General features: G+C 41.0%; 2 protein-coding genes across 3 annotated transcripts; both read left to right on the top strand.

The window, feature by feature from the left end:
- Positions 1 to 1,058: 1,058 nt before the first annotated feature.
- gal (galanin/GMAP prepropeptide) lies at positions 1,059 to 8,557 on the top strand. 2 transcript variants are annotated; one of them, XM_037451608.2, is made up of 7 exons: positions 1,059 to 1,149; positions 1,278 to 1,358; positions 2,141 to 2,195; positions 3,432 to 3,503; positions 6,314 to 6,400; positions 7,165 to 7,236; positions 8,218 to 8,557. In XM_037451608.2, the coding sequence occupies exons 2-7, from the start codon at positions 1,278 to 1,280 to the stop codon at positions 8,277 to 8,279; spliced, it is 429 nt and encodes a 142-aa protein (XP_037307505.2). In that variant the 5' UTR covers positions 1,059 to 1,149; the 3' UTR covers positions 8,280 to 8,557. The 2 variants fall into 2 exon arrangements, with proteins under 2 accessions (XP_037307505.2, XP_037307506.1); XM_037451609.1 differs by lacking the exon at positions 3,432 to 3,503.
- A 5,012-nt stretch (positions 8,558 to 13,569) lies between these two features.
- LOC119196112 (histone H2B 1/2-like) lies at positions 13,570 to 14,061 on the top strand. Its single transcript, XM_037451550.2, has one exon. The coding sequence runs from the start codon at positions 13,586 to 13,588 to the stop codon at positions 13,955 to 13,957; it is 372 nt and encodes a 123-aa protein (XP_037307447.1). The 5' UTR covers positions 13,570 to 13,585; the 3' UTR covers positions 13,958 to 14,061.
- Positions 14,062 to 14,072: the final 11 nt, after the last annotated feature.

The raw sequence follows: 14,072 nt of genomic DNA, 5'->3' as shown, positions 1-14,072 counted from the left end.
ACGAGTAATGAATGAGAACAGCTTAATTGCGCCCAGAAGAGAGGATTGGTCTATGTACTTAAAGGAGGTTCAAGTATTGTGAGCAAGCTAATAGGTTGTCGCTCAAAAGACTTTTGGTTGCTTGAGACGGACTTTCGCAGGTGAACGTTTGATTTCCGCGCTCGCATGAACTGATTTGCTCTCTCGGATTTTAAAATTGATTTTCCTTCAAATCAAATAGATGCCTACCTGTTCATCCTGATGATTTTGTCTGTTAGCACTCTACTAGGATCCAATGAAGCATGAAACATTGTTAAATTTTAGTCTGTAACACAGTGATCATGATGTGCTCCAGTCTCATTAAAAGGAATAGAAAGCTGTTGATCACTCGCACTGCAAATATAAAGGCTGTATTAAATCAACAGATAATCTAATTAAACAGCAGTTACAAGGGCTGTGTTATTAAAAATAAAACACATTTTCCTTAGGGATTTAAATTCCAAATTATTAATTTAATGTGATTTGAACAGATGTTGGGATCTTTGGAGAAAACCTCTGGATGGGTTAACCCTTTGTGGGCAGCGTTGATATTAGTATTCTTTAAATGAAGATGAACATCATTTGAAATTAATCTTCACAAGAATGAACTTCGACTTCCAACTTAAAAATACTACTGAGATTGATTGATATGTTAGAAGTAGGTTCTTCAAAGGGGCTGCAAAAATATTTCTGCAAAAAAATAAAGGTTCTAAATGATTATTATGATGGAATGAATGCAACCATTAAGTATTAAAATCTGCGATGAGCCCTGAAAACATAAAACATTGAAGGACAACATTTTATTAACGATCCGCTTCTTTAAAAGAAGTCACATACCAGCTCAGGACATAAGACCCCCCCCCCCCCCCCCCCCCTCTGTTTAAAAGAATCCAATCCCATGTCTCCGAGGGCGCCATAGAAAACCCTGCGATGATGACATTATGTGATATTATTGAATTGGATTGTGCGTCGTGTTGTGACCGAGGCGCCCGGGGAGCTGGGAGGGGGCAGCTGACGCGCGCTGACGGGCTGCAGAGGATAAAAAGGTGGACGCAGTGTCCCCGGTTCACGAATCCGTCCCTGAGCGACTTGTTCCGCAGATCAGAGGCGAACCACGAAGTCTCTTCAAAGGTAAGCGGCGGCCCTTCGCTTCTCCGAAAAGTTCCCCCGCGTCCAAAAACACGCTGCCGACGGATGTGTGGTGTTCAGTGGATGTTAATGTTTATTCTGCATTACTAATATCGATTCTTCTTACTCAGATGCAGAGGTACTTCGGAATGTTTTGCGCGTCGCTCATCTTTTACGCAACTCTCTCTGAGACGGTCGGCTTGGTCATTGCGGTAAGTGGGTGCTTTATTTAAACATTTCATTTAGCAAAACCCATCCTTCACACCAGAGGAGACGCTTAAAGACATTTAACGTGTCATATCAATCATACCGAGTTTAACAAGGGAGAGAGTAACATGGGGTCTCTCTATGAATTTCAAAATAATGTAAAGGTTGATTATGAATAAATATGGTGGAATGTTGTCCACAAAACGTAAATATGTGCCCAGTATGTAATTAGAGGGAAACACCTTTCTGTATCAAAAGATAAGGATACAAGGCATTTTCTAGAGGTTGTTTGAATTGACCAAAAACAGCGATTGTGAATTAAATTCATTTTGTCTTCTAATGTAAACATGACCTTTAGTGCACAATGAAGATAACCTATATATGTATACAGCTGTGCACTCAAATACAGTGTAATCACATTACACCTTAAATAAAAATGTTATTTTATTGATGTATTTGAGATATTTAAGTTTTGGAGAATTTAGATGACATATTTCCCATGACACCAAAGCCTTTGAGTGTTTCTTTCATTTCTGATGACTGCAGGCAAAGGTGGAATAAATAGAGAAAATAAAAAAAAGCCTAAATGAAATAAAAGCAACTTCCAACTGAGTCAGTGAGTGTAGTTGGAGTTTCAATTGATATGATAATGCACAAAATGTGGGAAAGAGGTGGAGGGTTTATTTTATTAATGAACCAATCCTTCCTCGAATGAATGCATGAATATGAACACGTTTTCCATTATAAGACCCACTAATTGACCTCGTTGTGTCTGGTGACCCTGCAGGCGAAGGAGAAGCGGGGCTGGACACTGAACAGTGCTGGATACCTGCTGGGGCCCCGTGAGTAGAACCACACACACAATAAGAGCCTTTATGAGTCTGATTGCTTGGGGCTGTTTCTGTCCTGTGGGAAACCAAATCAACATTGACTTATTTAACCACCGGAAAGATGTAAAACTTCTGTACTTTATTTATGTTTATGTAACAAACAAAATGGTTTGAACCCAAACCGCAACGTCTTCCTAAACCATTAAATTATTTTTATCACCTAAACCATAGAATTATTTGGTGGCGCTTTTGCTTCCTTCCCTACTTTATTATTGCCAGTCGCATAAGATCTTTATATATTATTTTTGTATCAAACACACTTTTTTCGACTCCAATTACATCTGTTAATTATAACCAAGTACTGTTGTTGTCTAAGTACATTTAAAAAAACGATTCAAACCCATCTTTTTAAAAAGATACTATGGTGATGTAACAAACGTAATCGGCATTTACTGGTTTTAATGCCAAAACCGGAAAAGTAGTCCTAAGCAAAAACTGCTGAAATGTGAACATTTCATGCTAAATAACTAAGCCCATCACCTGTTTATAACACACTGCTTTATCCCCTCTGTGCGTAGACAACATGTGTTTTGTCTTGTCGAGGCTTTTTGATTTATTCGAAGACAAAATGAGTTGCAGGATTAAAAATCCCGGCAGTAATCAGGTGTCAGTGGAAAATAGTATAATAGTGTTACGAATAGCTTAACATCTGTTTAGATCGCCTTCATCAGAGGATAGAAAAAAGGGTTTGACCATAAATCATCCCAATATTTTTGGATTGAATTGAACCGAGGGATGCCTTCCCAGAGCAAATGAATGAAATGCTGAGCTCCAGTGTTTCTTACACTCTGCACCTTTAAATTAGGACCTCGCATTAACGGTGAACGGAGTCATCTCTTTAAAATCCTGTGACCCCTGAGATCTGTTGGAAAATGTCGCCTATGTCACACAGCTTGTAACACTAACAAGTTGGAGCCCATTTTCAGTGGATCAAAGCTGTTCTGTGTCTTTGTCCCTGTCAATTGTCTCCCAATTGTCTGCTAATTTAGCATAATTCAAACATGGCCTTATTACTGTGAACACTGGCTGTGTCAAGATGCGCGTGTGTGTATGTGTGTGTGTTCTTACCAATTTGTGGGGTCTAAATAACTCTCAATCTGGAAAATGGTCTCTCTTTGTGTGTGCGTGTGTGTGTGTGTGTGTGTGAAGCTCAGGTAAAGGTTGCTCCTGCCTCATCCTGTTTTTCAGGTCGTATTGATCACCTAATTCAGATAAAGGATTCTCCCAGTGTCCGAGGCAGAGCCGACCTGGTCACTCAATGTAAGATAGAATTATACGGCCGCTGCAGGGCCTTGGTGTCGGGCGGGGAATTGCTCTGTCACAAACATCCCGCCTCCTTAGCTGCTGCTGTCACTCATCTGTCCCCCTGCTTACGCATCCAAACATTGTATTTCTCTCACAAACAGAAAACAAATATTATTGTAAAGTGCTCCCTCATGAGTAGCCGATACAATTATAATCCCTATATTAGTTGTAGTGGTAAGCTACTTAAACACGTTTGATCAATGTTGCTATAGCTTTGGTTTTTATGCATCTGTCGGTCTCGTCATTGTGGTTTATGGCCATAAGGTCGCATGTAATGTCATACACTGTATAATACAACATAAACACAGATAAATCAGACCTTTTATTAAAAGTTTATTTTGAATGATGCTCGTCCAGTGAAAGATTAGATGAGTAATATCAGACAGAGATACTGTTGATGCAGATAGTAGCATAAACTACTAGCTTCAACGACCGCAAAGCTGTGTATAACATCATATCATGTCAGCTAAAAGATATCATGCTTTTACTTTCATTTCAGCTGTGTGAAATATATATTTTTTTCTTTCAAATAGAGCTTGGGTAGCTGTTGTGCAAATCTAAATACTCTCTGGAAACCTTTTTTACCTGAAGTCACAATTGTGTAGTATATGGAGCTTTATGTAGTGTTTACGGCAGACTTTGTTGATTCCTTTGGATGTTTGGAACCACTGATCTTTAAGTTAAGATGGACAAATGGCTACAGTGTCATTTTGGTATAAAAGCTCACAAACAGAAGTTTACAAAGGAGAGGTAACTGTTCCCAGCATGCCGTTTGGCAGTGTTATGCCCTTTTTTGTACGATCCATTTGCGCCTCAATCTACTTTAGGACTGTGGCTTCTTCAAGAAGTGATTTTACACCGAACCAGAAGTTACTTGAGTGAAAAAGCAACGCAATTTTCTTCCCATAACAAAGTCCATCTGAACGGATATGCCAACAAGAACATTTTATTTCCTGTCTGGACTGTGATAATGATGCAGACCACATCCCTCCCCTTCATTTTTTACTTTTCACAATAAAAGCCCCTGGATATAAATGCAGAACTTAAATTCACTCACTGTATTTCACTAAAATGAAACGAAAGAAATAGCTGACAGTAGTTGAGACGCTGCATTAGACAGACAGAGAGAAGCTGCTCAAAAGCACCCTGTTCCAAATTTCCATTGCTGCTGTTGCTGCTTGCTAGTTTTGATCCAAATTATTTGCTGATGTGTATTCTGTATTTTCATGATGGTTATTCAACACATCCTCAGTGTTTAAAGGCCTTACCATATTAACAGTACGCTACGCACATCTCAAATCATTAATGTCCAATTTGATCCGATTATTACACAATAGTATTTGAGTTTAAAATTGAGTTTTATGGGAATATTTTACCTATGATAAAGGTTATACTTTTGTGTAAATAGACACAATATCAAGACCAAAAAGCAAAGGGCCAGGAGACAGGAGGAGCGATTTGTGCTTGAAACACAAAACCATTAAAGCACATCATTTCCGCCCTTCCTGGTCTCTCCGATGTCATGTACTTCAATTGGACTTGTAGTTAAAAGCTCACAGAAACAGCTAAGCAGCTCAAGCACTACTCAAGCTAATGAGTAAGCCAAATTAAGTCAAACACCTCCAGCCAATTAGCATCTGTCCTGTTAGACCATAAAGTGTCCCCTTGAGTGACCTTAAAGTGAACTATTAGATAATCGTAGTCAGCAAACAGACTCGTCTCGAAGTTTCATACATGGGTCCCATTATTTATTCTTTTCAACCAAATGATACGAGGAGTCATTAATCGGTTCTAAACAGACTTTTTGTTCAGCAGTAAGTGTTGACCTCTTAACTAGTCACGTGATTGGGGCGCCCACAAATCAGAGGGGTGGGGGGGAACACGCTGACTGATGACAGTCAATCGGGCAGCAAACATGGGTGTCGATGTCTATTGAAGTAGTTATCTTACCCTTGAAACCCTTTTGTGTCTTCAAGCATGTTGGACACAGCCCTAGCTTTGTACTCAGCAGCTCTGAGACCCGTCCACTGAATGTCTGTCTCATGGACAGACATTCAGGATCACATTTCCCACTGCCATCATATATGGGAGGCAGCCCGTTCTTAACCTCACCTGAGACCCAAAGTCTTAGGCCTACCTGACTCGTTAGGCTAAAGCAATGCAAGAACCTGTCTCCTATGGGCACCGCGTACTTTATTGCAACCCATTACGCACACACCAAAACCAAATTGTGCCTCATTTGTTGTATTAGAAATTATGAAAACCAAAGCTGGCTGTGACCAGGTAGCACACCTCTAATTAACGCACTACTCTTGTGTAAATGTTGGGAAGAGGGTTGTTTCGGATGCCACCTCACTATGATCTGTAGACTCGTAGGAACACACTGACCGCTAACAATGCATCACCGTGGCTAAGCAAATCCTTTGCCTTTCATTTCATTTTCTTTCATTTCATCATTATTCTAACGCTTTCTTTGTATTTTTGTAAAACTGCTGCCCAACGCATTTTAATGTTCCATTTCTTTACCGCAATTCCATGAGCCAAGCCCTGCAGGTGGTCCGTACAAGTTCAGGCATTTAACCAAACATTTACAAACCAAATGAAATAGTGTTCAACAATGTCCTTTAGATATTCTTTCAAGAGCAGCTGTTGATGAAAAGTTTTAAAAACAGCTTCAACTGAATAGCTGTCATAATTGAATTAAGTTGAACCTCATTTCAAGTGAGTTTTTTTTACTGTATCAATTGTGCTTACTCATTGTCCAGATGGAATAGATGGACACAGGACACTAGGAGACAAGTCGGGTCTCGCTGGCAAGAGGGACATGGGCCAGGAGGAGGACTTCAGAACAGGTCTGTCTCTCTCTCAAACTCTGGGATTTAGGACATTACATTACATGGTTTGTACATTGGACACTTCGACATTGGACATGGGGCAGCCAGGGTTTGAACCACCAACCCTCTGGTTCCCAGCGCACCACGCTACTCCATCCGCGGTGCGTAGTGTCACCCTTGCAGTATGTCTAGTTTATCTGTGTAGTATTTTTGGTTTAATTTAAATAGATGGAGGCCAGATCACGTCACAACATCTGTTTAGAAACTCTCACTCAACTCTTAAGGAAAAGTACAAAGTAGAATCCAGTCGTATGCATACAACTTACACACATGGTTGAACACACAAGCCACTGGTGCTTTAGCAGCAGAGACAGTGAGGAAGCTAACGTAGTGCACAATAGCTAACAAGGCAGCCTTATTGTTAGCTTGTTAGAGCATTTATTTAACATAGAAACAGAATATTTAAAAGTAAAAGTATGTGTCTTCATTGTCATTACTGATGTAAACAGCTTTTTAGTAGTGTGTCTATTTTGAAAAAGGGGCAAGAAACTGAATGGTTTTGTACATGTAAACAGAGAAGTTGTTTGAATCAGTGATTTCTATGATTCACATTTCTATCATTTTGACATTTTTCTAAAAGAAGAGTCTTAAAGATGACTCTTGTCAGTATCAAGATGTCTTAGTATCTGAAGATACTACTATTCTCCTGTGGTAACTTTCAGTTTGCTACCAGCTTCCGATGACGTGGCAGTTGGCTGCATTTTGTTGCTTCACCTCCACAGGTTCCTTGAGAATAGCAGATGGAGACATCATCCACACCATCATTGACTTTCTGTCTTACCTGAAGCTTAAAGGTATGTTCATCATCTCTGTTTGAACTCATCTCAAAGTGAGGATTGATGTCAGATGTCTGTCAAGACAAAGACTTTTCTGCAGAAAACTACAGTCTGTGGAGAGACTTTGCCACACAGACCATCCCCACTTAACCTAAGGAAACAGTAAAAATGCAACAAACTCATGGTGTCAATAATGGTGCTATAATCAGTCAAAATACTGATTATAATACTCAGCCCAGTCACCTGGAAATGTTTTTTCATTGCATGCAACCACAGATACGTTGAATGTCGCCTTTTTGACATTCGGTCTGGGTCGATGACATATTGATTATGATATCCATTATTAATCAGGTTTTCCCAATAGGTCAATCGCCAAGGCAGTGCCAAAAGATCGCCTGCCATTGAGAAAAAAATAACGTGACTAACTAATGCCAATGCTAATTAGCGGTGAACCTCAATATAATGGTAGTAGAAAGACACCATTGTTAAAATGTTACAATGATACGTCAGGTAGGAAAAGTGTTTTTACTAACCCTAACAGTGTCTGACATGACACATATTATGTGACTTTGTACATCTTCATAAGGATATACAAAGTTAAAAGGTTACAGGGTTAATTTATAATCATTTCACACTAATGTTGATATGAGACCTATTCATGAATCGTTTATCTGGTCCAGAAACGTCAACATTCAACGTATCACGTGATTTGCAGAAAGCTAAACTCTCACATTATTCTCTGTTTATTGGAATTAAGTTCTTTCAAGGTATTTGTGGTTAGCAGGAAATTCCTTGCATGGGGATGAATAGCCGATGTACACTTTACACATACTAAGCACAATTCGGCATTAATCTAAATTTAGCAATGTGCTAATACCAACACAAATTCTAAGCAGGCTAATGATGTTCATTATCTTTAATAATACTCAAGTGTAATAACATGTTGACACATAAAGTAATGTCTTCTGAACACTAAAACGTGTGTGTGTGTGCTTACAGAGATGGGAGCCTTGGACATTGTGCCCTCCTCTGTGACATCAGATGAACTGGCCAATCCCTAACATGTGCTCCTCTGTAGTTGGTCTGCATCTCCCCAGGATTATATCTCTGTTGTCTGGACTCCTGCTGCCCTAAATGTTGCTTCATCACACTCTGATGTTGGATGTGGTACCAGAGTATGGACGGTTTTACTCTTTGAGATTGATTGCCCCCCCAGATGCTTTTGTTCCTGTGTAAATAAATCACTTTTTTTTGGAGGACCTCTGTTCAGTAAACAACAGTCTTATCTTAATATGTTATCGTCTGATTTACGAGAATGGGAATTAAATTTAAAAATCGATTTGCACTACTTGAATTATTTCGTGCCGTCATTCACAAAATATGTGTTCTGGATTTCAGAATAAACCTGCCCTTCACCATATCTTTATTTATCCATTAACAGAGATTGATACAATAATTGTTTAGAATGAAACACCAAAACTTATGTTAATATTAACCAGGGCTGGACTGGGACAAAAAAAGGGCCCTGGCATTTCTGCTCAGACCGGCCCCCCACAATCGGTCGGACACAACCACCAACCAGTACACTATCCTAGCTTTCCCTGTAGATATGCATATCTACTGTTCCGTTCCCAAAAACCCATACAAGGTTGAGAACTACTGTAAGTGCCATGGACAGTAATGTCGGTAATCAGACAGTTGATGGACCCCATTGACTTCCATAGTAGAAAAAAAATACTATGGAAGTCAATGGGGTCCATCAACTGTCTGATTACCGACATTCTTCAAAATATATATTTTTGTTTATCAGAATAAAGAAATTCATACAGGTTTGAAACAACTTGGGGGTGAGTAAATGATGACACAATTTTTATTTCCCCCTCTTTAATATGACACCAAACAAGATTTACCTCTAATTGTTAAGACACATCCCATAAAAAACCTATACAAACAAATTACTCACACAAAACGTCCTGATAATATATATATACAATTTAGCAGAGGTGTGGACTCGAGTCATGTGACTTGGACTCGAGTCAGACTCGAGTCATGAATTTGATGACTTGAGACTCGACTCGACAAAACGTACAAAGACTTGCAACTCGACTTGGACTTGAATACCGATGACTCGTGACTTGACTTGGACTCGAGCCTTTTGACTCGAGAAGACTTGCTACTTCCCATGAAAACTGGGGGTAAACATTTTCATACGGCCGCGCCGCTCTGTTTATCTGCATCTGTCAAAAAAATTATGCGCCACCTGTATGCAGAGAGCGCGCGCTGCCTGAACAACATCCAATCACTGCAGTCCATTTGACCGTATCAACGAGACAGCTCGTTCATGGTTACAAAAATCGGGATTTTTGAACCCGGATTCAGACTCCGATGGAAATCCTCGCCAACATTATGTCAACGTCCGTTTTAAAGTAGTGTAATGAGCTGAGTTAAAGTTATTAGTTAATCAGTTATGCAGATGTTGCATGTGTTCACGTTATGCGCTGTTACCAGCTGTAGTTACGCGAGACAACCCGAGTTTTGGGGGGCCGTGAATGCGGAAGTGTTCGTTCGGCGTGGTGACGGCCAACAGTGACCGAAGTTGAGTTGTTTTATATAAATAAATGCAGCGGAGTTGCAAGCCAGTCATCGCCTCCTTATTTACGCTGCAGCACTGGGGTGAGCGTTACAGCACTATAACACAGTCACAGTCGATCCACCATTACCCTTCCCTTCGTAGTCTAGGTCTGTGAGGCAGCGCACCATCACCCAGGGTTCCCCGTCCCCACTATAATAAAAGGACTCGAAATGACTCGAAACTAAAATGGTACGACTTGTGACTCGACTTGAGACTTGTTAGCTGTGACTTGTGACTCGACTTGGGACTTGCTTCGTCTTTGACTCGACTTGACTCGGGACTCGAGGGCAATGACTTGAGACTTGCTTGTGACTTGCCTAACAGTGACTTGATCCCACCTCTGCAATTTAGAGTATTCACTTGCCGTAATATTTCATATTGATGATATTGGAAATTCAGATGAAACATTATAAATTATCTAGTTATTTGAATATACAGCTTTCAAAATGCAAAGCGGGTTTTTAACCCCCAAATAACATACGTTAGCGACCTCTTCTAACGTGTAACTCGTTGGTGAGTAATAATTAAAATAATCAAATGGCATCATTTCAGTTTTTTTCTAGAGAAGAAGGGCCGTCGACGACCGTTATGAGTTTTAAATGGTTACATTAGAATATCCGAAGTTGCAATTGAATAAGTGAACTCTCAACTCTGCTAGCTACAATAACAGTGCTAAATAGCTTATGCTGTGTTATTTGACTTTAGCTAACTGAGTGGCCATTGCAGTCACTTTTAAGTGACAATTTGACAAATGACAACCTGACACTCAGACTTTATAATAGCAACAACCGACAACGATAATGTTTGTTGCCTTATTATAATATTCATGAATTGAGGTAACTGTTAAATCGTCATCATCTTCGTTGTGGCCCAGCCAGGTCCACACACACTGTCCTCATGCACCCGCCCTGATTAACACTCCCTCCCTGTTCATGTAGCTACCTGCTTGCTTACCGTTTCAATGACACTCTCCTGCTCACTCTGCCCCTCCTGGACTTCACTGTCACAGTGACACCTGCTGCACCTTCTCCTCTGCTGCACCTTCTTCTCTGCTGCCTGCGAGCTAGGTTTGCCAACCGTCCCGTATTACCCGGGACATCCCGAATTATGGGCAGTTTTGATTCGTCCCGTCCGGGACAGCTCCAGTACCGATTTCCAATCACAGCCTGCTAAGTCAATGACGCGCGAAAAACTCCCGGTTGTTGTGAAGTTGTGGCGCATCAGAGCAGTGTGCGCGCAGGGGCCGGGTGGCCAGAGCGGAGCATGTGAGGTTTTGCAAGCCCGGCCGCCGACTGCTAGCACCCCCCCGTCAGCCCGCGAAAGTGTCCCTGATTTGGGGTTGGGAGAGTTGGCAACCCTAACCCGCAAGCACCGCTATCGCTGTGGCTAGTCACCGCTCGTCCTCCATGTGCTATGTTCACCTGCTGTTTCTGCAACATGTCATCAGGTTCTGTAGTAGTTTTGGAAACTGAGGCTACAGCACTAAACACGTCGGTTATTTTTGAACATGTTGAGCCATCAACCTCTAGATTTTTTTTGGCCCGCAATTTCTCCGCACCCCCCTTGCTCTTACGTTTTTGTTTCTCCATCTTAATCCACACATTTCTTTCTAGGTTTGAGCCACTGAATGCATCTGACTGACACACGGAGAGGGAGGGGTGGAGCCTGCTAAGAGATGATTGGGCCAGCCCAGTGTCAGTATGGAAAATGAACCAATGGGCCGCGGTCCCTGCTTTATGGGCCGGTCGAAAGCAATTTTTTTTTTTTTTAAATAAAATGTTTTTATAGGCCTATCGACCGGCCCCCAAGTGCGTCGGCCCACCGGGCATTTGCCCGGTATGCCCGATTACCAGTCCAGCCCTGATATTAACTGTCATTTAATGTTTTGGTAAATGAAATTTCTTCACACTTTTGGGGTTCACCATCACATTTCTGAGTGATATCAACTTAACCTTCACAAAACGTACTTTTGCAATATTAGTGCAAGTTATTGGTATTAATTATGTGACAATAACAGGCAGTTTGTGTATCTTATTGTGTCAAATGAATCTGTGATACATCAAGTACTGTCCAACTGTACTTTGTTTTTTAGGTTTAACACAAGATTCAATTCTGTAGACATGTTACATCAGGGGTTGTGAGGATCGAATTGGTAGAAGTCTTGCAAGTCGAGTTATCAGAATGGTTTTTATTTGTAAAAAGGTAAGGTCCCTGGTACACGTATTGTGAAACAAACATACAAACAAATAAACCCATTTAGTTAACTTATAACATAAATTAATGAACTCAACATAACCTAATTAATCACGTGTTCTCAACTACAGGAATGTTCCACCTGCCCCCCCAATATTCAATGTCCTCTAACTTTTGTAGTGCTGTCAATCAAACTGCTCTAGGTCGCACAATGTGTTCATATATATATATATATATTAGACTATACCTTGATTAAAACACAAAAAAATTGTAGCACTTAAATTATACTAATATTGGCTCTTATCTATAACGTCGTGAAATGGCTTATTTGCACTTTCTTGTTCTTTGAGTTTGTATCTCTATGGTTGAAATGCAGGCGGGCTGCGAGTTGTGTTTCATGTTAAAATGAACAGTAATGCATGGCTAACATGACTGGAGCAGAGATCATTACGTTGTTGTTGGACCGGAGCACAGTAAAGAGATGAATCCAGCATTACGATCATATCTTTAAAAATAGGAACTTCAATGATTACCAGCTTGCAAGATTGTTTGCAGTATACATAATCCTTAATTTACCCATTAGCCAGTTCAAATGAACCCATTGAATGATACCAGGCCAACCTGAATTCTCAGTCCCGTTAATATGACGTAGATGTCAGTCATCTCGTGTCCTACTTCAAAAGGTCTGTCACCCAAACCAGTGATTCTCATTTAGTGGGTCGCAGACCCGTTTTTATTGGGTCTTTGCATGGGAAAAAAAAAGAAAATTCATCCTGTGTTTTTGTTTTGAAGGGACTTTTTAATGCAGAGAAGTGTCGGTTTTCAGCGGCGTGTGCCTGGTTGGGTCAAATCATTCTGATATGGGGGAGACATTGGGTTTTTAGGATAATAAAACATCCTGAATATAAAATTCAGCTTATGGACTTGATTTTGAATAAATTTGGGATGTTGAGAATGTTCCTCGAGTTGGGTCGCGGCTTCTCATTAAGGGGTGATGGTTGGGTCCCGGAGCCAGACCAGTTGAGAACCACTGACCTAAACCATGTACAACAGCAAATCAACTCAGAAGAGCCTCTTGACTCTCTGAACCCACATGGGGAAATCAAGGCCATAATATTGATAGTCATTTCTGTCGTATGTATTGTACATCATTTTGTCCTCCTATTACCCACTCAGTAGAGAGCATGTTAAGAATAAGCTTCAAACAGGTTTGTGTGATGTTGTTAAAAGATCTGTGATCCCCATGTAATGATTCAACATGTTGTTCTGTATAAATCTACTATTTCCTTGTTATTATTATTACTACCCCTATTGTAAGTCGCTTTGGATAAAATCGTCAGCTAAATGACATATAATGTTCATTCATTCAGTCTCATTAAAGAGTTCTGCTTGGAGGCAGTCTGTGTGGCGCATGCTCAGTATCACACAGATGACAACCAATTGTGTTGGAGCAACAGCACAGCGTAGTTTGCATATAGTTCATATATGTACACCGCCCGGCCACATCGGCCCCATCATCAGTCTGCAAAGAGATCCTGAATCATGCCTGAGGTTGTGAAAGCGCCCAAGAAGGGCTCCAAGAAAGCCGTGTCCAAGGCCGTCAGCAAGAGCGGCAAGAAGAAGAGGAAGACCAGGAAGGAGAGCTACGCCATCTACGTGTACAAGGTGATGAAGCAGGTCCACCCCGACACCGGCATCTCCTCCAAGGCCATGGGCATCATGAACTCGTTCGTGAGCGACATCTTTGAGCGCATCGCCGGTGAGGCCTCTCGTCTGGCTCACTACAACAAGCGCTCCACCATCACCTCCAGGGAGATCCAGACCGCTGTCCGCCTGCTGCTGCCCGGCGAGCTGGCGAAGCACGCCGTGTCTGAGGGAACTAAGGCCGTGACCAAGTACACCAGCTCCAAGTAGACCTCATCTAGAACACCAACCCAAAGGCTCTTTTAAGAGCCACCCACTTCTTCTGAAGACCATTTCCTGATGTTTCATATATCTGCAGGGCATATTAGAAATATATTGTTTTAAC

This window comes from Pungitius pungitius, chromosome 6 (genome assembly GCF_949316345.1).
Source record: "Pungitius pungitius chromosome 6, fPunPun2.1, whole genome shotgun sequence".
In the NCBI taxonomy this organism is placed as follows: Eukaryota; Metazoa; Chordata; class Actinopteri; order Perciformes; family Gasterosteidae; genus Pungitius; species Pungitius pungitius.
This window is presented reverse-complemented; position numbering and strand designations above follow the sequence as displayed.